Below are 22,295 nucleotides of genomic sequence, written 5' to 3'. Positions count from 1 at the left end.
AGTAATCAGTTGGGTAGTCGCACTGAGATTTTTCAAGCTCTGTGTTCTCCAGCTAGGGACTTAACCTCTCTGGTCTTGAAGTTTCTGCTTCCGGGCAACGGGAGTCTTAGTAATGGCAAGTTACTTAGCTCTTAGGTAGCGGGCAGCTGCGGGAGTGTGTCTGGGGTACGGCCAGGCCCCTGTGAGTTCTGGCTGTTGGAGAGCTAGGTTTTCCTTTTGCTGTCAGTGCCTTGGTGCTGCTTGGCTAAGGCAGCTCAGTGCTGCACCCTGTGCGAGCCCAGCGCGGGGTGCTGGGGTCTGGGTGCTTGGGGCTCTCACTGCAGCTGTGAGGGGCCCAACTGGGCCAGAGTCCTGGTGTCAAGGGTTTTAGGCTGTGGACCCTCCTTGTAACAGCCAAGGCTCTGTGCCCTGCCCTCTAGCCCACTGGGTTCCATAGAATGCCCTGTTTATTATACGTGAGACACAGTGGAAGGTCTATGGTACTGCCTTGGGACAGGGAGGCCTGGGTGGCCTGGATCTTGTCTGATAGTCTCTGGAGCTGGAGTCTGCAGGGACAGGGCTGGTGATGACAGCTCCTGCCGTGCTGACCCTACCCCTTGTCGCATTCCCCAGCAGGAGCGATTGAAAGCCCAGGAGCATCGAACTGAGATGGAGGAGAAGGTGAACAAGAGGAGCCTGGAGACCACGAGCAAGACCGGCCTGAGTGCTGCTGGTCCAGGGCTGCTGCCTCGCAAGCCCACTGCCGGCTCCACAGGCACCCACGGCAAGGCTGTGAGCCCACCCCCATCTCCCCGAGCCTCCCCCGTGACCTCTTTGAAGGCCAAGGTTATCCAGAAGGTCGAGGATGTGTCTAAGCCACCGGCCTACACCTACCCTGCCACACCTAGCTCGCACCCCAGCAGCCCACCGCACGCCTCCCCACCACCTACCCCTGGCCTCACCCGCAAGGAAGAGGCTCCCGAGAACGTGGTGGAGAAGAAAGACCTGGAGGTGGAGAAGGAGGCGCCCAGCCCCTTCCAGGCCCTTTTCACAGGTGGGTGCGAAAGCAGGACAGGGGCCGCCTGGCCGTGGACACCGAGTTTGAGTGTTCACTGGAGGCCTGGTTCAGTCCCTCATTCTTGTCTGTTCACTGTGCATTCGTTCATTCACCGGCTCGTTCACTCATTCATTCGCTCATTCATGCACTTATTCTCTGGCTGAGCACTCTGTATATCCCACTGTCCAACTCTGGAATGAGAATGTAGCTGAGATTTCTTCTCGGTCCCTTGTTAGCGTAGAGGTGGGGGGACGGCGGGACGGGAGACACAGCCCTCATAGCCTCCATGCAGGAGGGATGCTCAGAGCACAGACTGCCCTTGTTAATCCTGCGTGCAATCACTGCTGAGACTCCCTGGGAACATGCAGAGGTTCCCATCTGGGCAGCCTCTTTGACCCCACACACATGCGGTCCCAATGTCCTGTGTCCATCAGTGCTGGCCGCAGGTGGCTCTGGGCTCTGAGGTGTGTCCCCTTTTCTGGGGGCAGTGCAGGTCGTGAGCTTGTACCTGGGAGGATTTGGGTTTTGATTAGAATCCTGTCTTAGTGCCGTGTTGGTTTGGGCAGGCGGTTGGCCCTCTCTGGAGCCCTTTGGTGTAAGGAGTAAGCGTAGTCCTAGCCTTGAGCATTCTCTCTGGTAAACTGTTGTGGTGTGGGGGGTTCCTGTTGGGCATTGCCCAGGCCTGGGGTCAGGCCTGATGCAGCCACAATCATCCCACTCCCTCCTCCCTACCTCTTAGGACAAAACTGTTACCGTGAAGGGTTTTGCTCTGTTGTGTTTCGACAGAGTGTCTCAATGTATAGCTGAGGATGTCTCTGAACTCACAGAGGTCTGTGGACTTCTGCCTCCCAAATTCTGAGATTAAAGGCTTGTGCCACCACACCTAGCTGCTATGAGATTTTTGAATGCATGCTTTATCGGGGTGGTACACAGTCCAGGCTGAGAGACAGATCTTCATAGACCTTGTGTAAACCTTTGATTCTGGTTCAGTCCCTATTCACCTTTACGACTATAAGGCTGAGGACAAGATGGTGGCTGCCTTATGTGTAGAAGGTTTGTGGGTTGTTTCAGGCTCAGCAGGGGCAGGTGTTCCCCACCGTGCAGGCGCAGTTGGTTCTAGGTTGTGTCTTCTGTCGCAGGTTGTGAGGCTAGGTCAGAGCCCTAGGGAGCCCCTTCTCTGACTTCTTCTGTCCTTGGCAGATATCCCCCCCAGGTACCCGTTCCAAGCCCTGCCACCACACTACGGGAGACCCTACCCTTTCCTGCTGCAGCCCACTGCGGCTGCTGACGCCGATGGCCTCGCCCCGGACGTGCCGCTCCCGGCTGATGGGCCCGAGCGCCTGGCACTGTCTCCGGAAGACAAGCCCATCTGCCTGTCACCTTCCAAGATCCCAGAGCCACCCCGGGACAGCCCAGAGGAGCAGCCGCTGGTTGACCGTGAGGTGAAGGCTGAGGTTGAGGATGTCGAAGAGGGCCCCACGGAGCTGCCTCCCATCCAGTCACCGTTGGCTCTGCCTGTCCCAGAGAACATGGTGGCTGTGAGCCCTGCTGGTGGTTGCGGAGGTGGCCTGCTGGAGGCCCAGGCGTTGAGCACAGCGGGTCAGGGCTGTCGGGAGCCTTCTGAAGCCTCGGACTTTGCCCAAGTGGCCGAACCACAGCTAGAACTGCCGGATAGGACAGAGCCCCGCATGGCTGCCCTGGAGCTGGGGACACAGTTGACACCTGAGCCACTGGTGGAGACTAAGGAGGAGCCAGTGGAGGTGCCCCTGGACGTGCCAATGGAAGGGCCCATGGCAGAAGCAGAACCTGAGGACAGCCTGCCCCAGGCGTCCCTGACTGAGCCTCAGCCTAGCCTGGAGCTCTCTGACTGTGACTTGCCCGTCCCAGAGGGCCAGTGTCTGAACCTGGAAGCCCAGGAGACTGCACCTGCCCCGGGCAGCACTTGCTTTCTAGAGGAGAGCTGCTCTGAATCACTCCCACCAGGCCTGGAGGACCCTCTGGCTGGCATGAATGCGCTGGCAGCTGCAGCCGAGCTGCCTCAGGCCAGGCCTCTCCCCTCTCTGGGTGCTGGGGTCCCAACCGGGGAGAAGGTGGACGCTGCCCCCAACCTAGGCCTGGAGCACAGCTTCCTGCAGGGTATCACCCTGCTGAGTGAGATAGCCGAGCTGGAGCTGGACCGCAGGGGCCAGGAGGGCGCAGGTAAGCTCTGGGTTGCAGGTGTCTGGGATTCTTCTGAATATTGGTAAAAGCCAGTGATGGTGGTCTGTGCCTGTGATCTCAGCATTCCTGAACCTGAAGCGGGTCTCTCTCTGTGGTTCCAGGCTAGCCTGGGCTACGGAGTAGATTTTATAAGTTTAGGTCTTTTCTTAAAAACTTCCAAGGCTCCCAGAATATGTCTTACTCACATTCTGTTTGTTTTTGCTTTTGCTTTTAATTTTAAAACCAGGCTTGGTGGCACAGGCTATCATCCCAGTTACACGGGTGGCTGAGGCAGGAGAATTGTGAATTTAAGGCCAGCTTGGGCTAGATAGAATACAAGGCCAGCCTAGGCAATTAATTGAGACCCTGATCTCATGATAAAAAGCAAAAAGAGGGCTAAGGATTAGCTCAGAGGTAGAGTCCCTGCCTAGAATCCCCCAGTGAGAAACTTGGGTGTGGCTCAGTGGTAGAGCCCCTGCCTAGAATCCCCCAGTGAGGGGCAGAGGTGTGGCTCAGTGGTTGAGTCTCCAGTGTTAAAGTGAATGTGGGAGGAGTGAGAAAACATAGCTGTTTGATGGACTTAAGCCTCCAGTTCTGTCTCCTTCCCCTGGTATTGTATGAATACATGCAGGAGTTTTTTAGATGTTAGATTGGCTTGGAGAGAAGTTGGGTCAGGGTAGTGGGTGCGTTGGTGGGTAAAGGCACCTACCACCAAGCCTTGATGGTCTTGAGCCCAGACCTACATAGTAGAGATAATAGATTCCCAAAAGTCCTCTGAGCTCCACATGTGTGCTGCAGCATGGACGTGTGCATGGACACACACACGCACACACAAGTAAATCAGTGCAATGAACTAAAGGAAATGTAGCGTGCTTGGTAGAGGGCTTGCTCAGCATGCATGACGTAGCGGACGTTCCATCCTCAGTACCGCTTAAACCAGGCATGTACTCCGGACACGTGAAGAGACGGAGGCAGGAGGATTCAGACTTTAAGGTCATCTTCAGCTACATACTGAGTTTGAGGCTTGGCTTGGCTACTGTGTTAGACCCTGTCTCTGTCCCCCTCCCCCCAAAAAGGGGGCAGATTTTATTTGCTCCTGGAACCAGAGTTTGAGCAACGATGAAGTAGCATTAGATACAACTGAATCTGGGTACTGAAGTCATCTTGAGATTTTTTTTTTTTCCCCTGTGCATCCCCAGATTGGTTCTTCCCTTTTCTGCCTCTCTCTTCTTCCCTGTTCTACTTTTCTCTCTGTTGACCTCATTTTGCCGGGCTCCCTGCTCTCACTGGTGCCTCCAGTAATTCCTCCGTGCCTATGGGCCTGCCCGGCTACCCAGAACCCTAGTAAGAACTCAGACTCCGCCCCATGGGCCCACTGGAGTTCATGCCTTTTGCAGTACAGGATCCTGCAGCTGGGACCCGGGGAGCTGGCTCAAGGGTAAAGCATTTGTCACATAAGTGCGAGGATCTGAGTTCAAATCCCAGAACCCATAGAAACCCGGCCACAGAGGTATGCATTCCTCTGTTGCTACAACAAAATTGGAGGTAGAGCTTAGGGTCCTTGAGTTCATTGACCTTTGATGTTATACACAAAAGAACAAAAAACCCTTTCTCAAACAAGGAAGGAGGCAAGGATTGACACTCCACTTGGTCTCTGAACCTCTCGTGTACTGTGGAAATGCATGGAGTGCACTCCCATGTGAATTCACTCACACACACACCGGGCAAAACACATAAAATAATAAAAAAAAATAGTTGTACGTGGCAATATACACACCTTTAATCCCGGCACTCAAGTGGCAGAGTCCTACCTAGGCCAGCCTGGTCTACGTAGTGAGTTCCAGGTCAGCTAAAGTTGTATGTCTCAAAACAAAACCAAAATGGAAAGGTTTGTAATTATATATAAATAAAAATTTGGGAAAAAATGAAATAAAAACCGAAACCACTGCTTTTCCCTGAGAGGGGAGAGATTTTTGTGCTGAATGGGATGTTGGCAGCAGCAGGCCTGGCGGTTGTCATCTGTTCAGGAGAGCACTCCTGCCATCTAGTGGGGAAATGCAGGGCGACTTCGCTGATCCAGCCAACATGACAGCCCCCGTCCAGCCTGCTTTGGGAACCGGACTTTGAGACCTGGTTACTATATAAGTGCTGGGATCATTCACGCTCACTCTTTTGGCCTTCAGTCGTGGGTGATTGTGTGATTTTTCTCAAGCATGCTTGAATGGCACATCAAAATTGGTTAGCTTTAAGATCCAAGAGAAAATGTCAGTTTGACAAGGGGTTCCATGAGTAGGGTGCTTGCTGCTAAGTGAGGACCTGAGTTCGAGTCCCTAGAACCGAGGATGGAAAGAGAACCAGTTTCTGAAAGTGTCCTTTGACCTTCTCATACCTACTGTGTAGATGTAGAACATTCTCTTTTCCTCCATATCTCTCTCTCTCTCTCTCTCTCTCTCTCACACACACACACACACACACACACACACACACACACACACAGTAAAATAAAACAAAAATAAAATAGCCAGGCATGGTGATGCAGATCTAATTCTAACACTTGGGAGGCTGAGGCAGGAGGATTGGAGTTTGAGACAGGCTAGCCGCAACCAGACACGGTCTCCTGTAGCTCAGGCTGCCCTCAAACTCCTTCTGTAACCAAGGATGACCTTGAACTCCTGAACCCGTCACTACTACTGCCTAGGTCCTGGGATTATTGTGCAGCAGTACGCCTATTTACGTCGTGCTGGGGATCTATGAAGAACTGCATCGACCTCATCAACACCCCCAGCCCTCCTTTGTGTTTTAATATTTATACAGGAGGCTGGGTGTGTTAGGAATGTTAGAACATGACAATACAGTCCTGGAACTCCGGCACACTGTGTCACATCCTTGCCCAGAGGAGACTGTGTGTGTGTGTGTGTGTGTGGGGGGTGTCTTTACATCTTTCTTCTTGATTTGTGTTTAAATACATTATTTTCTGTGCATTTCTGATGTACACACACACATGTGTTAGCGTTGATGTGGACATGCCACGGCATGTGTTTGGAGGTCTGAGAACAGCCTCTGGTGTCCGTGTTCCTTTATACCTGTTTGTGACAGGATGTGCTGGGCTAGCTGGTTCTCTGAGTTTCTGAGGATTTTCCTCTGTTAACTCCTGTCTCGCTGGAGCTATAGGCATGTCTTCCTGTGCTGGGCTGTACATGCATTCTGAGCGTTTGAGCTCAGTGCCTCACAGTTGCCCAGTAAGCCATTTCCCCGATCCAGTTTGTAGTCTCTCTCTCTCTCTCTCTCTCTCTCTCTCTTTCTCTCTTCCTCCCTCCCTCTTGTTTGTTTTTTGAGTCAGGGGTTCACTGTGTACTCTTTCTTGGCTGGCCTGGAACTCACTATGTAGACCAGGTTGGCCCCAAACGTCTAGAGACCCACCTGCTCCTGTCTCCCAAATGCTGAGATTAAAGGTGTGCGCCCATCCCCGTCCTTTTAAAAATGTATATATACTATTTTTAAGTGTGTATGTGTGCACGTGAGTGCAGGCGCAGAGGGCTTGGGTCCTCTGGAGCTGGAGTTACAGGTGGCTGTGAGCTGTGGAGCATGGGTGATGGGAACTGAACTCAGCCCCTGAGCAAGAGCAGCAAACCCCTTACCTGATCAGCTTTGCCTTTTTTGAGTATGCTTTTTTTCCCCCTTTTTTTTTTGTTTTTTTGTTTTTTTTTTTCTGTTTTTTTGGAAGGCGGGATTTTTTAGAAGGCGGGAAGTCCTTTTGCCCAGGCGGTCAAATCCTGGGGTAACAGGTGCGAACCTGCTTCCCCGGACCTGTTTTCTGATGTGGGGAATAGCACATTCGCCAGTGAGAAAATTAAGTGGAAACGTGAGATGGGTACCAGTCATCCTGGGAAGGAGCCTCTGCCGGCCTGTGGTCACACCGCAGGGACAAAGCCGTTCCATGCCCCAGGTCCAAGCGTCCTCCTGTGTTTGACAGTGTCCTGCATCCCAGTACGGCTTCAGTTCAGTAGATCACAGTGCTCCGTGGCCGTGTGGCCACAGTTGAACCAGAGCTGACTGCAGTTTCTGGGAGTTTGGTCTGGCTTCAGGATGGCTGGCCGGGTGGTCCAGGTCCCAGTACTGACTCACTTGTCCCTCTCCCTTCCCTAGGTGCAGAGCCAAACCTGGCTGTGCGACCCTCGCTGGAGAGCCTGCTGGCGGCCAGCAGCCACATGCTGAAGGAGGTGCTAGACAGTCCCTTCTCGGACCCCCTCAAGAACTTGCGGCTCCCGCGTGAATTGAGCTCCAACAAGAAATACAGCTGGATGCAAAAGAAGGAAGAAAGGGTGAGCCCTGATGACCTCCATTTCTCCTGCGGCCCGAGAGGCCGAGGCTGGTGGGCGGGAGTCCTGCTGGCCATCCTTCATCGTGTGGCCCACAGTGGGCCATTTCCCCTCTCGTGGCCTCCGTAGTCTTGCACTGTGTCAGGCATGTCCCTTGGGCTCACTGTGATGTGTTGGAATGGAAGCAGACTGGCAGTGAGGCCCATGCCCTTTGTTGCCTGTGTGGTTTTGGGTAGCTGCCATCCGCTGCAAGTCCATAACACACTTGTCCTCACTAAACCATGACTTAGGGTGTAGTCACTTAGGTGTGGCTACCACCTGGCCAAGTTGGGATGAGAGGGTCCTGAACATAGAGAAGAGGCGGGTCCCCAGGAAGTAGGGAATGGGGATGGAATCACCTGGCTTGACCATTTATGTCTGTAACCTCAGCTAGGCTGAGACAGGAGGATTGCTGAGAGGTCCAGGCCAGGCTACTTAGTGGGTTTGGGCCCAGCACCATGTAAAACTACTTGATAGTGCTTGCTTGTGACCTCAATACTCAGGAAGTAGAGGCAGGAAGATGAAAAGGCCAAGATTATGTGCTGAGTTTGAGGCCAGCCTCAACCTCATGAAACACTGTTTCTAAAATCCAACCAAAAATGGGCACAGCAGTGGGATTCAAGTCAGTCATCGACACTGGGTGGGACATCAGGAAACATCAGCATCCTCATTTGTCTCCCTCCAGATGTTTGCTATGAAGTCATCCCTGGAAGACATGGATGCCCTGGAGCTGGACTTCCGGATGCGCCTGGCAGAGGTCCAGCGGCGGTACAAAGAGAAACAGCGTGAGCTGGTCAAGCTCCAGCGCCGCCGGGATTTGGGGTGAGTGTCTCCCCAGCTTGTACCCCATCCTGGACATCTGGTTGGTAGGTCGATTGTGGTAGCCGTCAGGTGTGTGCGTGGACCCAAGTGCCCCACTCCGCGCCCCGCCAACCCCAGGTTCCCAGCCGAGCCTGTGAATTCTTTTTAAGGGACAGGCACGAGGATGCCCATAGAAGCATGGCACGCAGAGGCCCTGGCAGGCCGCGGAAACGGACCCACACCCCGAGCACCCTGTCGCCCCCCTGCAAGAGAGGGAAGAGCCACAGCGGTAGCGGAAAGTAAGGCTGGCCCCTCGGTGGATCGGGGACTGACTGGTACCCAGCTCGGAGGGGAGGAGCAGGGCCCCCCTCTAAGGCGCCCACCACTGAGCGCCAGGGGACCTGGTAGTGTCTGGTGCTCTGATCCCTAAACGGCAGCTCCCAGGGAGCCCGGAGCGCTGCCCAGTCTAGGAGGGTGAGCCAAGAGAACGAAAAGAAAGATCGTCAGTGGCTTACTTAACTCTAACCTAAATACTTGACCCCGCCTTCCTGCCCCACCCACTTCACCACCACCAGGGACTAACTCTTGCTTCTTTCCGTGACTCCTTCCGATGGAAGTATCACTTCAACTCCAGCCTTCTAGGACAGGCTGGATACATCCCTGTCTGCTGGGATCCCGCAGGAGACCAGGGTTGCTTTCTGGGGACAAGGTCCTCTTGGGTGGCACTGAAGCCAGCTGAGTTTGGCTTGAATGCTGGTTTGGGTGAGGGCTCTTTCTCTCCAGGGCCAGGTTTCCCATGTACCTGTAAATGGGCCACATGAGGTCCACTGAGGAAAGAGGTTGTGCAGTTTCCTGTATTGGTACACAAGGGCGCGGGTACTAGGTCGGCGAGGGCTTTGAGTGGCCACAGGCAAGGCGGTAGTGTGTGTGTGTTCATGGTCTTGTCATGAGAAAATGGCCCCCACCTTGCCACATCTTGCATTTAACCTTGGATGTTCCCAACTGGGGAAAGAACAGAGATGAACATATGTCTTTCACCAGCCACAGGAGAAGATAGAAGAGAGGCTATGGGGCCACCAGCGAGGCAGGCCTAGTGATCAGGAGTGTCGCCATTATGCTAAACTTTCTGCTGTGTCCCAGCCCCACCGCTCCTGTGACATTGGGCCCAGTGTCAGTTTTCTGAGCCTCCAGTCTCTCTTTCCTCAGATATTTAAAAAGCAGTCAAGTCCCGAGGGCACTGGGGATAATAACAGTGTGACGGGAGGAGTAACAGTCTGGTCTAGCATGCGGGAGGGATAACGGTCTAGCATGCACAAAGCCCTGGGTTCCGCCCCCATGCACAAGGTATGGTGGCCCATGCCTGTCACCCCAGTGTGAGAATCAGGCAGGTTCATGAATCAAGAGACATGTCTGTGTCCCTGCTCTCCAGGAAAGGAGGTGCCGTACAGGGGTTCCCTCCATCCCAGCGTTTGATAGAATCTCCCCTCCACCATGGTAGATTTCCGCAGTATTTTCTGACCTTTGCTGTTGGTGCAATTTTGGTAAAGATATGTCTTACTGATTCTTGTGTGTGTGTGTCTGTCTGTCTGTCTGCCTATTGAAACTGCATAAGAGAGGCTGGTGGAGGATGCTGACATGGAGTTTTTTCCCCTTCTCTCTTTGTGCTTCCTTCCCTAACAATCATCTGTCTTCCCACACTGCTCGTTCTGGTGTCCATCACTGTTTCTTTCTACATCTCGAGCCCAACCCTTTAGGGCCACCTGGGTGGACGACCCCCTCCCTGTGAGTATGGCCTGGCTGAGGTGCTGACCTCCATGGCGTGCTTGACTTTCAGGCTGAGCAGCAAGTCCCTCCTGACATCAGAGGACTACGATCTGGGAGCCGGGATAAGGAAGAGACACAAGGGATCCGAGGAGGACCAAGATGCCCTCATTGGCATGGCGAAAGCCCGGGGCAGGAACCAGAGCTGGGATGATCATGAATCTTCCTCTGACTTTATGAGTCAGGTTAGTAAACTCAGTCTTGCAGACTCACTGGGACACAATCCTCAACCTGGGGGGCTGGAGGTCATACCGGAGACAGTGAACCTTTTCTGTGGAGGTCTGTTGGTCCCAACTGCTGTAGAGAAACTGCTAAGAGCTAAATTCCTCACTGTGGGAAGAAAAGGAAGGCCCAGGAGACATCAGGGACCGGGCAAAGTAACAGGAGTCAGAGGTAGGGCCAAAAGCAAGGTCGGTTTGTGTGCACTGAGACGCTGCTTAATCAAGCGGGAGGATAGATCGCAAGTGCGTAACCAAATAGCGGTTACTCCGTTGTTTAGCAGTGTAATTGTTTAATGAACACCTTGGTGTTGTGCATGGGCTTGGTGCCATTGTGATTCAGTCTGAGTTCTCCAGGGGTAATTTCTCATTTCCCCAGCGCTTTGGGGCTGCGGAGATGGCTCAGTGGGTAAGGCCTCTGATGTCCCAGTATGATGAGTGGAGTTAGGATCCTAGAACCTTTGCATGGCTGGGGTGGGCATGGTGGTTGATCTGTAACTCCCAACCTTGGGAGGATCCTGGGGCAAGCTGGCTGTTGAGACCAGCCAGAACAGCCGATTCTGGATTAAAATAAGTTAAAAAGCTATCAGGGCATGGTGGTGTGTACAGAGACAGGCATAGCAAGTTCAGGAGTTCAGCCTGGTCTACATAGCAAGTTCAGGCCAACCAGGGCTTTATAGTGAGACCCTGTCTCAGAAGAAAATCAAAATAAATAAAAATTTACCCCTTTAATCCCAGCACTTGGGAGGGAGAACCAGGCAGATCTCAGTGAGTTGGAGTCCAGCCTGGTCTTCAGAGCTAGTTCCAAGACAGTAAGGCTGCACAAGGGAACCCTGTCTTGAAAAAAATGAGACCAGCAAAAACAACAAAAACCCCCAAAATAAAATTATAAAATTAAAGCGTGAAAAGATGGCCACTTTTTGTATGCCAGGATCTCTTTTCCTCTCATGTGAGAGATAATTTGTTAATTTTCTTAGCACCGACCTTCCAGACTCCCCCCCTCCCCCGCCGCTTCCTGCCAGAGCTACCTGCTGTCACGTACACAGCCAGCGCCCTGAAATGGCAGAGCACCGATGCCTTTGAAACTGCACATTTCGTTTCTACAGATGACTACCGTGGGCGATAGACGTGCAAGGAGACGTTCAGGCTGAGAAAGCTCTGATCAGTCTCCCTGGTCCAGCATCCAAGGCACACTCGAGCCCTTGTCTTGGCAGCTCTGACCCATTTAGTCGGGCAGGCTGGTGTAGACTGAGCAGCAGCCTCTGGCAGCTGCTGTGGGAGGCGGAGACGTAGAGCAGACCTGCCATGCTCTGGGCTCAGTTTCTCGTCTTGGCTCTTGTCGGCTCAGCTAGCTACCTTCTCCCGCCCATCTGTAGCCTTGCGTTCTCAAAGTTCTTCTATAGACGCTCGCAGGCAGGGCTGTGGAAAGCCATTGCCAGCTAGGATTGTTACCATGGTAACAGCTTTTAATAAGTGATTACTAGGCCAGGCATCTTTTTTTTTCTTTTTTTTGGTTTTTCGAGACAGGGTTTCTCTGTAGCTTTGAAGCCTGTTATGGAACTAGTTCTTGTAGACCAGGCTGACTTCAAACTCAGAGATCCGCCTGCCTCTGCGTGCTGGGATTAAAGGCGTGTGCCACTACCGCCCAGCTAATTTTTTTTTTAATTTTATGTATGTGGGTGTTTTGCTTGCATGTATGTCTGTGCACAGTACGCACATGCGTTCACTGTCCATGGAGACCGGAAGAGGGCGCTGGATCTCCTGGAACTAGAGTCACAGATGGTTGTGAGCTACCTTGTGTGTGCTGGGAATCAAACTTGGATCTTCTGGAAGAGCAACCAGGGTGCTTAACCAGAGAGATCTCTCTACAACCCCAGGGATAGGCATTTTTAATAAGTGCTTTATTTATTTTTAGAAAGATTTCTGTTGTTTTGAAATGTATATCAGTGTGTGGCTGTGGGTATGTGTGCACAGTAATGTAAATAGACGCCCACAGCATCCAGAAGACAGAGAGTATCATAGCCCCTGGAGCTGGAGTTGCAGGGGTTGTGTGTGAGGAACTGAACTTAGGTCCTTTGCAAGAATATTACAGGATCTTAGCCACTGAGCCTTCTCTCTAATTCCCCACTTTATTTATGTGTGTGTGCACACGCACATGCACTTGTGTGTGCGCGTGTGCACACGGGAGTCATATGTGTCAGGTGTGTATGGAGGCAGGAGTCTATTTTCTCTAGGGAATTGAACTCAGGTCAATAGTTGGCATCAGTACCTTTACCCGCTGAGCCGTCTCACTGGCCTGAATAAATGTTTTGTGTACCTTACCCTGGTTATCTTTCTAGTAGCCTCATGATAGACACAGACAGCCCCATTTTAGATGCAAGGTCTGAGGACTAGCTCAGTGATTTGCCATGAGTCAAGAGGACACGGGACAGGAGTTAGCCCAGTCTCATAAGCATTGTGACCAGAGACTCGCTATCCTGTTTGGCCGTATGTCTTACTCTGTGACCCAACCTTCCTTCCCCAGCTAAAGATTAAGAAGAAAAAGATGGCGAGCGACCAGGAGCAATTGGCAAGCAAGCTAGACAGAGCCCTCTCCCTCACAAAGCAAGACAAACTGAAGTCACCCTTCAAGTTTTCCGACAGTCCCGGGGGAAAACCGAAAGCTAGTGGGGGCTGTGGCAGGTTCTTGACGCCATATGACAGCCTGCTGGGCAAGGACAGGAAAGCGTTGGCCAAAGGCCTTGGCTTGTCTCTGAAACCCTCCAGAGAAGGTAAACACAAAAGGGCTGCCAAAGCCAGGAAGATGGAGGGGGGCTTCAAGGCCAGAGGCCAGCCCAAGTCTGTCCATTCTCCGTTTGCCTCGGAAGTGAGCAGCCACTCCTACAGTAAGTATCACCTGCAGCGCCCTGTGGCCAGCGGTCAGCGCTGATCTTACCTGCTCCTTAACCTTTCTCGCCCTCCTCTGAGGGACTCGGGGGCTCCCAAAGCTTTACACTGTGCCTAAAGCCAGATGAGTGCCCCCCAAAGCAGAAATGCCAGTCAGTCAATGCCAAGTGGTGTTGGATAGGCCGTTGTGATTGGTGGGTGTGAGTGGATGTCGGTGGCCAGCCTGCCACTGGCTCGCCTTGCATCATAGAGTTTGTAGCCACTCAGCCTAGAGTGGCCTGGAGAGTGACTTCGTTTCACTGCTCCATTGCCTGCAGGAAGCTCGTCACGTGTTCTAGATACAAGTGCGGCCATGGGTGGTGGCGTTAGTGGGTCATGGGAGGATTGGGAGAAGAGTGTGGGCCTAAGTGGGAAGAGACAAACTGGGGCGAACCAGGTTCTGTTTGAGCCTCTTGCCCCTGACAACCCACTGCCATGCCTGGACGTTGTTTTCACTGTGGCCTTGTCCACGGCAATAGCCACATGTGACTAAGGAGCCAAGGAAATTGAGCAGCCTGTGGGACCGAGGGACAGATGGAGGTTTTGTTGCGTTTAAGTAGAGACTGGTCTTGTGGTTTGTCAGAGCAAGGCTGCTCTCCTTAGCGTCTTGTGGGCCTCGGCCCTCTGCCTGCCAAGGGAATGGTGCTCTCATTCAGTGTGGGTGAGTACCCGATGCCCAAGACAGGCAGGTACTAAAGATGCTGGTGCTTCAGAAGGCAGGAGGGGCTTCCGTCCAGTCCTTTGTCACAGAGGTTTGCTCTGGCTGTCTTCAGGGCTTGCTTGTCTTCTGCCAGGTTCCCTGTGACTTTGCTAGACTCTGCTTCCTGGGATATGTGTGTGAGTTTGAGTGTTAACTGAAAAAAAAAAAAATGACCTGTATATTTCTTCCCATTTTTGCTGGTAGTGTTTGGAAATTGACCTACAGTCTGATGCTTGCCAGACGGGATCACTAACTACCCCAGCCCTAATCCCCATCTCACTGTACCTCCACCCCTGTCTCTCTCTGCCCTTCCTCTCAGTGCGAGGTCTCTTTATGCAGCCTTTGCTGCTCTTTACCATGCGTGTGTCCCAAGCTGACTTAATTTTCAGTTCTTCCACTTCTACCACCCGAGGGCTGGGATTGCAGACACGTGCCATCATGCCCAGCTTGCTTACTAAGTCAGTCTTTCTTTCTTCCTTCCTTCCTTCCTTCCTTCCTTCCTTCCTTTCTTCCTTCCTTCCTCCCTCCCTCCCTCCCTCCCTCTCCTCCTCCTCCTCCTCTTCCTCCTCCTCCTCCTCTTCTTCTCCCCCCACCTCTCTGGCCAGGCAGTGGTGGTGCACGCCTTTAATCCCAACAGTTGGGAGGCAGAAGCAGGCAGATCTGAGATTGAGACCAGCCTGGTCTACAGAGCTAGTTTCAGGACAGCCAGGGTTACACAGAGACCCTGTCTCAAAAAAACAAAACAAAATTTTATTATGTGTGTGTGCTCATGGATACATGTGTATGTGGCCTTGGAGGTCAGAAATAACATTGGAGTCCCTAGATCTGGAGTTCCAGGCAGTTGTGAGCCAACTTGTGGGTGCAGGAACAGAACCTGGGTCCTTTGGAAGAGTAGTGAGTGCCCTTAACCACTGAGCCATCTCTCCAGCTCAGTGTTTTCTTTTCTGCTTCCTCCCTCCCTCCCTTCCTCCCTCCCTCCCTCTTTTTTTTTGCGGGAGAGACAGTGTCTCTCATATGTAGCTTTTGTGGGCCTAGAATTCACTGTGTAGACCAGGCTGGCCTTGAACTCACAGCGCTCTCTCTGCCTCTGCCTTCTGAGTGCTGGGATTAAGGCACAGACTTTAAACGCACAGCATTCACGAGCTTTGTCTGGAGTTCCGGCGTTGTCACGGTCTTCTTGGGGTCTGAGCGGTCTTGAGTCCCCGTGCAGGGAGGTGGACGCTGTGCCTGCTGCAGGGTTAAGTTGCTGAGCCATGTGAATCATGTGCATTTTTGTTTGTCTTTGACCCGTGGGTGCCCAGGACTGATGCTCCAGTGGGCATGAGGCCTGCCTGCCCCCTCGGCCTTCTGCACCAGGAACATGTCCGGTGGTGTTAGCAGAAGTGCCCCTCACAGCCAAAGGGTGTGATCACTTAGGTCCCAGCTCACAAACAGGCACAAGGAGAGGAGACTGAGGAAGACTTGTGGTGGAAGTGGAAGAGAGTGGTGGCTTCTTGCTTTTCCAGTTGGGGTTGGAGAACAGGAATGTCACGTGCGTTCTTACGGGAGGCTCAGTTGGTGTCACCTCTCAGCATCTGTGGATTTGGAAGGACCAAGTTAGAACATGAGGGGGGCTGATGGTGCGGCGGGTAGCGGTGTTTACCGACTGGTGGTCCGATGGAGTTTGTCACCCCCCACCAGACTTAGTGGGCCACCCTAAAGTTGGGGTCCTGGTTGTGGTGAAAGTGGGTCTTATCAGTCCAGTGCCTTTAGGGGCAGAAACCCCGTGCCCCTGCGTGTTTTCTCTTGGATTTGAAGATGTTAGGTACTGCCAAGCTGGAGCTGCGCTTCCGTGTTCATCTTGTTCTGCGGAGGTTTTTAGCAGATCAAGGGATTACTGTCTTGGCTGTGGGGCCCTTTCTTCTTGTCTTGCTCAACAGCTCAGCAGCAGTGTAAAATAGCTCAAGATGTTGTGTGTTTGGGTTGAAGTTGGAAGGGACCAAAGAGCCTTCCCAACTCTGTCAACACAACCATGTGTTTAGACCAGAGACTTAGAGAAAGCCATCGGCGGAAGCCGGTCAGCTGGCCCTCTGATGGAAAAGAGGGATGGGGTGACGGAGAGATCATTTCATTGTCGTCAGTGCCCTTACCTACGGCCCATTTCAGTTTGCTGTTGCTGTAAAGTCGAACAAGGATTGGTCCTTGTCAGCCACCGGGCTGTGTCCCATGTGTAGGGTCTACAGGAACTGCATGCCTCTGGCCAGTAGAAATTGTAGGGTCCTTCCTCAGAATTTTGCTTGCCTGTCATTGCCCCAGCCCTCCTCCTACCTAATGGTTGGAGAAGTGGACGGTACCCAAGGTGGGTGATGGCAGCAGAGGAAAGGGCCCGGACTGCCCCTCAGTGGGCAATCCAGGCTGTTCACGACAGATCAGAGGAGAGCTGGAATGTCACACAATGCCCAGGCCTGTGGGCAGTTGGCGCTTGGTCCTAGCAATTTCAGTTTTCTGGGCCACCGACAGGAATAAAAAGACAACCTGAGCTCCTCCTTGCGCCCACAATTTACCTGTTCTCAAAGAGATTTTTAAGGGCTGGGAAGATGCTCAGAGGCTGAAGCACTTGTTGCTCAAGCAAGAGAATCCAGCAGCCCCCAGCACCCACATAAAAGACAAGTGTGGTGGCGCACGCTTGTGATACCAGCGCTGGGCCACCCGGGGCTCTCCAGCCAACCAGCCTGGTCTACCTGGCAAGTCCCAGGTCCCATTGAGAGACTCCTGTCTTGAAAAAACAAGGTGGGGGCAGTGAGATGGGTAAAAGGCACTTGCTACCAAGCCTGGCTCCCTGAGTTCAATCCTTGGGACCCATAGGTAGGAGAGGACTGACTCTCATAAGCTGTCCTCAGACTGTCTCGTGTGTTCCTTGGCATGCTCATGTTCCAACACATAAACACATGCACGTGAAAGAAATTAAACCGTAAGTTTTGTTTGTTGTTTGTTTTTGGTGGCAGGAGTTGAGGATCCAAGGTCAAGGTTGACCCCTGGTTCCCGTCCTCACGCATACACACACATATGTACTCCACACACATGCACACACAACACACACAGCACATACATCCACACAAAATAAATAAAACCTACTTTAACTGCAGATACGGACTCAGACGAAGATGAAGACTTCTTGAAGAATGAGTGGTCTTCCCAAGGCCCCTCCAGCTCCAAACTGACCTCATCCCTCCTGTGTGGCATGGTGGCCAAGAACAGTAAGCCGGCCACTGGCCCCAAGCTGACCAAGAGGAGCCTGGCGGGCCCCCGGACTTTGAAACCCAAGGCGGCCAGCAGCAGGAAGCAGCCCTTCTGTTTGCTGCTCCGAGAGGCCCGCTCCTCCTTCAGCGACTCTTCCGAGGAGGATTCCTTTGATCAAGGTTACTAGCGCCAAACACAAAATAACCTTCCATGTTTTTAGAGCGAACGTGAGTGGGAGAGAGCGAGCAAGCGAGCGTGCGAGAGTGTGTGCAGCACAGCAGGGATGGCTGTAGCCGTCTAGGTTTTTGGCAGCGTAGTCTGCCCTATCCGCCTATATATTTTTGTGTTCGCTTTTTATTTTTACTTAAGCTTGTGATAACACCACTGGCCAGCCCTTAGGGAGGAGCTCTTACACGGACTCGTTTTAAGTCTCCCAGAATTTCTCACCCTCCTCCCTCTGCACCCCACTGGCCCTTCCCCAAGGGTCTCCCCTCCCCCAATCCCAAAGCCTAACTTTGTCCTCTCAAGACCCCCAGGCCGGCCTGGGCTTTTTCTTGGCATGAGCCTGGCGGAGGCTTGCCCAGGGAGCATTTTGTAAAAACGGACTTCTCGTGTGAGCGTGTGACTTGCTGTTTGTACCGCGATTTTGGTAATACCAAGCTTTATTAAACATACCGAGTTCATTTTTAACTAAACTGTGTGCCTCGTTTCTCTTGCTATGTCCTTAACGAGACGTTAGGTTGCCGTTTCCCCTCCATCCCTTCCTCCCTCCCCTCCTCTCTTCTGCTCCTCCTCCCCACTCCAGAAGCCATAGACATGGGGGGACTGCTCTTCTGTTACTCCCTGGTATCTTTGGCATCCATTCCATTTTTCAGGTGTACAGTCAAGTGTTTCATCTATCTGTTTTTGTTTTTTTTTGTTTTTTTTTTTTTCTTTTTTCTTTTAAAGCTGCTTGTCTGTGTTTTATTTTTTTCTGGAAGCTTCTGCTACTACCCACCAGTGGTTAAAGAAAAAAAAAAACAAGATCTTACCAGTACTTGTCTGCTAACACATATTTCTGTTTTGAAGGGCATGTGGGCAGTACAGGACCAAGGCCTTTTGGCCTTCTCATTGATTTTTGGGGTTTTGGGTTTTTTTGATTTTGTTTTGTTTTTCTTGTTCAATTTTGAAAGCGTTGGCTCGGTTGCCACGTTGAGGGTCAGAGATGGTCTTCCTTGGGGTTGCTGAGCTGAGGTCTGGCCTCAGCTCAGCCTGGGGGTCCACCACCAGAGAACATTCTGGCTCCCACTTTCCAACTTCAGAGTTGCAGCCTGCGGTTAGAAATCCAAGAGCCCTCAGGCCCTTCAATCAGAAAATGTCCCTGCGAGGGAAGAAAGCGAGACTGCCCATCACCCCCTGGCTAGGGTCTGCTTCAGGGTAAATTCCCTTGAGAGCTAGAGTTTGGAAGTCCCCTGACTGGTAACAACACGCTACCTGTTCCCTGAGCAACATGGCCCCAGATGTGGGGAGGAAGGTCATAGGAGAGTCACCCCTGGGGCCAGGACCCTGCCCCTTTCTTCCAGTCTTCCCACACAGTTCCCGGTCAACCTCCTCTCCTCCCACACCTGCCTTCCCAATTGGCAGAGATGGATTTTGGGTTAACTGAATGATGGCACCAAAGGAGCCTGGTGCTCTTTGGGCCATTCCTGTCATATCTAAGCCAAGACAACCTGGGCTACAAAGACAGGTCACCTGTCTCCTGTCAGAGCCCCCCTCACCCTGGCCTTCTGCAGATGAGATTGGTTGGCCCCTTCTCCCCTCCCCATGACTTGGGGTGGGTACCTCAGGGTCCCAGCCCCAAAGTTTTTGAGCTCCTCCTGCTCCACCAAAGCCCACACAGAAGCAGGCATCCCCAGTCCTCCTAGACAGCATCAAGGGACCCGAGCCCAGGCAGGATTTGGAGGGGTGAGGGCTCCCCAGATTGCCCCTACCATGCAAGGCAAACCCAGCTGGTGAGGTCTGCCCAAAAAGGACTGTTTGGGTACTAGGGCCTCCCTGCCCCTTCGGTACTAAACACTTAATTGGCGTGGCTTTTCTCGTATGTCTGCTTTTCTCCTCCCAGCAGCTTGACCATCCCTCCAACCCTTGACCCCTACCCATGATGCTTTGAGTGTCTGTTTCGGTCTCTCGCATTTGCTCTCACGCTGCACTTGGACGCAAAGCGAAGGCTGGGAGTAGGGCAGACGGCGTAGCGGGTTACTGAGTTTGAGTCTGAGCCTGGCTCGTTGCTCCGTAGGTAGGCAAAAAACGTTTTCCTTTTCTCTTCTCTGTTTATCCCCCCTCCTCGGGGTCTGCCCCCACCGGGTCTGGCAGCAGCACATCGCTTTGGCCTTGATCAGGTTTTGGGAAGTCAAGAACCCAACCCCTTGCCCTCCTGAGCCAGGATAGTAAAAAAAAAATACATATATTGACATTAAAGTTTTTGCTTTTCCTCCTTCGTTCCCTTGAGAATTTTTGTTGGGATTTCTCTCCCCCTCTGCCCTAGCAAGCTCTGTGGATCCAGTATAGACAGGTCCAGAAGTTCTTGACACCCCTTGTCCCTTCAAGGTCTCTCAGCTTTCCCTGTCCTCATAGATGCTGGCCCAGTCAGACTAGACACTGCCTGAGTCTTGACAGGCACCCCACTTTTGAGGCCCACAGGAGACCTCAGGATAATCCAGTTTCCCTCTTGGGAAAAAAAAAAGCACCCATTCTGGGCCTCTGCCTTCTGGAATGTTCTACAGCATCAGAATGCTGAGACCAACCTGCTCCTGTCTTTCTGGGATCTGACTGTTGCTCCCAGAAACCCCAGAGCAGAGACTCAAACTCGCCTCCCCGATGGTGATACCTACTGCCTGAGATTCCTGGGAAGAATGTTCTGGACTTCCAGTCTCCACAGCTGAGCAGCCAGGACAGAGGGGAAGTTTTTAGAAAAGGGGAAATTCCCAGTTCCCATCCCAGCCAGTCACCCTCCCCATCCCTTGCCCACCCTACCCAAATTGGCCAACTCTCCAGGGAGGCCTGATGTGGGGGTTACCCAGGCGCTGCTGAAAAAGTCTGCCTACACTTTAGCCTGCTTTGCCGCTGTGGCCCACTGGGGCGGAGACAGAACCATGTGACGTCGCAATGTGATTGATCGCAAGTGCGCACTGCCTGCCTGCCCCTGCCTGCCCTGCTGGCATCCCCAGCCTGCTTCATCCATCACTCTGGGAACACCTCCCACCTCACACCCTCTTAACCAACCTCCCTCGCTTGCTCTCTCTCTTTCTCTGCTTCCCTCTATCCAGCCCCTATGCAGACCCTCCTTTAGCAATTCCCACCTCCCCTCCCAAGCTGGCTGGCCTGGCAGAAACTAGGATTCTCTGCCATAGACAAGGTTAGGTAGGCCTCTACCCTCTGGCAGTCCTGGTACCATCTGCAGCCACTAGTTCATCTAACAAAGCGGTGGTGTGGACCTTAGCAGGAAGAGCAGTGTTTGACGACTGTGTCCAACCCTCACATCTAGGGTGTGTATCTTGATATGTGGGCCCCAGCACACAAGCCCTTGAGGCATTCACACCTGGTGCCACCTGCTCCTTGGTGCCATTTCCCTTGGAAGGTCATAAGCCAGTCTGTACCTTAGGGAGTCCTCACTTTGGGGTGGAGAATGTGGTTGCCCGTCTGGAGTAGCTCTGATGGTTGCACTGTTTTCTGTCAGCCCCACTGCCAGCCTAGCGGGGGATGCCAGCCCTTGAGCCAGCAGGGCCAGTTGCTGGGTGAAGTTGTCCTGTTACCCAACAGAGACGTGGGTAAGACCTGGACTGGACATCTTTAGCCTGCACTGCTGCCTGAGGGCTTGGCCTTGGGAGGGGGGGCTCACCTCCCTATTTCCACATGGGCTGGTTTGCCTGCCCCCAAGCATTCAAAGTCCAGATCCTGACACTGTTTCTTTTTCTTTTTAAAACTGGGTCTCACTGTGTTGCCCAGGGTGGCCTTGAACTCACAATTCTGCCTCAGCCTCAGTGTTTGGACCACAGGCATGTGCCACCACACCAGGCCATGTCACATGGGATCCTGTGTGGACCCTCTTAACCAGGCTGGTGGGCTGGAGGGTCACCTCAGGCTCAGAGAGGCTCCCTAGCGTGGGGGTGTTAGATTCTAGCTTTGTTTAGGGACTAAGCTACGAGGGTCCCCTAGACTCCAGGAAGGAGAGAGAAATTTCTGGTTTCTGCCAACAGCCCTCCCCACCTCTCCCAACCTCTTCCTGTCCAAAAATGCTATAGGCCCCTTGTCTAGATTCTCCCAGCTGAGCCCAGCCCTCTCTCCGCTTCTCCCTTCCTCTACCTCTCTGTTCTTTCCTCTTTCCTTCCTCAGCCTCCATGTCTATGTCGGGGCGTGTGTGCGCGTGTGTGAACCATGACGAGCGCTGTCTCCTGTTTTTGTCTGTCTGTGTGTCTGTCCCCCACCCACAGCACAGGTGCATGTTGGTGCTGCCCTCCCAGAAGCCCATCCCGACACCCAGAGCCTCCCCTCTCCCTTCCCCAGGCTGCCCAGGCTACTCCTGTGTGGCCCTGGGCCATGGGTGGGACTGTGGGCTGGTTCTGGACCCTCCCCCAGCGACCCTTGGTGAGGATAGAGACTGGAGCCAGGGTGGGCGGTGGGAGGAGGTGGGGGCAGCTCGCACCCAGGTCAGGACCTTGATTTGTTCCTTGTTTTCTGCACACCAGATGACAGCTCAGAAGAGGATGAGGATGAGGAGCTGGAGGAGGAGGAAGAAGACGAAGAGGAAACCCTTGGTAGCTATAGGCTGGGTGCCGGGGAACATGCCCTGTCGCCGGGCCTGGAGGAGAGTGGACTGGGCCTGCTGGCTCGCTTTGCGGCCAGCGCCCTCCCCAGCCCTATTGTGGGGCCGCCCCTGTCTGTGGTGCAGCTGGAAGCCGAGCAGAAGGCTCGCAAGAAAGAGGAACGGCAGAGCTTAATGGGTGAGTGTCGCTGGCTGTGAGACGGGTTCTGTGGACCCA

At 53.1% G+C, this 22,295-nt stretch overlaps 1 protein-coding gene across 7 annotated transcripts in view; it reads left to right on the top strand.

Annotated features, from left to right (window-relative positions):
* The window catches only part of LOC121464752 (trinucleotide repeat-containing gene 18 protein-like), a 92,971-nt gene that overhangs the window by 42,643 nt on the left and 28,033 nt on the right, over window positions 1-22,295 (top strand). For 3 of the 7 annotated variants that reach the window (XM_041677805.1, XM_041677802.1, XM_041677806.1), the window contains 9 exons: window positions 613-1,033; window positions 2,237-3,235; window positions 7,382-7,557; window positions 8,279-8,415; window positions 8,565-8,693; window positions 10,229-10,400; window positions 12,958-13,318; window positions 17,184-17,456; window positions 22,002-22,256. In XM_041677805.1, coding sequence (XP_041533739.1) covers window positions 613-1,033; window positions 2,237-3,235; window positions 7,382-7,557; window positions 8,279-8,415; window positions 8,565-8,693; window positions 10,229-10,400; window positions 12,958-13,318; window positions 17,184-17,456; window positions 22,002-22,256 — 2,923 coding nt within the window. Of the gene's footprint in view, window positions 1-612; window positions 1,034-2,236; window positions 3,236-7,381; window positions 7,558-8,278; window positions 8,416-8,564; window positions 8,694-10,228; window positions 10,401-12,957; window positions 13,319-17,183; window positions 17,950-22,001; window positions 22,257-22,295 lie in introns of those variants that run through there. The other 4 variants (XM_041677803.1, XM_041677807.1, XM_041677804.1 and 1 more) reach the window with 4 other exon arrangements.

The sequence above is a fragment of the Microtus oregoni genome, unplaced genomic scaffold (genome assembly GCF_018167655.1).
Source record: "Microtus oregoni isolate MIOR12 unplaced genomic scaffold, Mior012 000029F_ref0000214, whole genome shotgun sequence".
Classification (NCBI taxonomy): Eukaryota; Metazoa; Chordata; class Mammalia; order Rodentia; family Cricetidae; genus Microtus; species Microtus oregoni.
The sequence above is the reverse complement of the archived record's forward strand: the minus strand, read 5'-3'. Positions and strand labels throughout refer to the sequence as shown.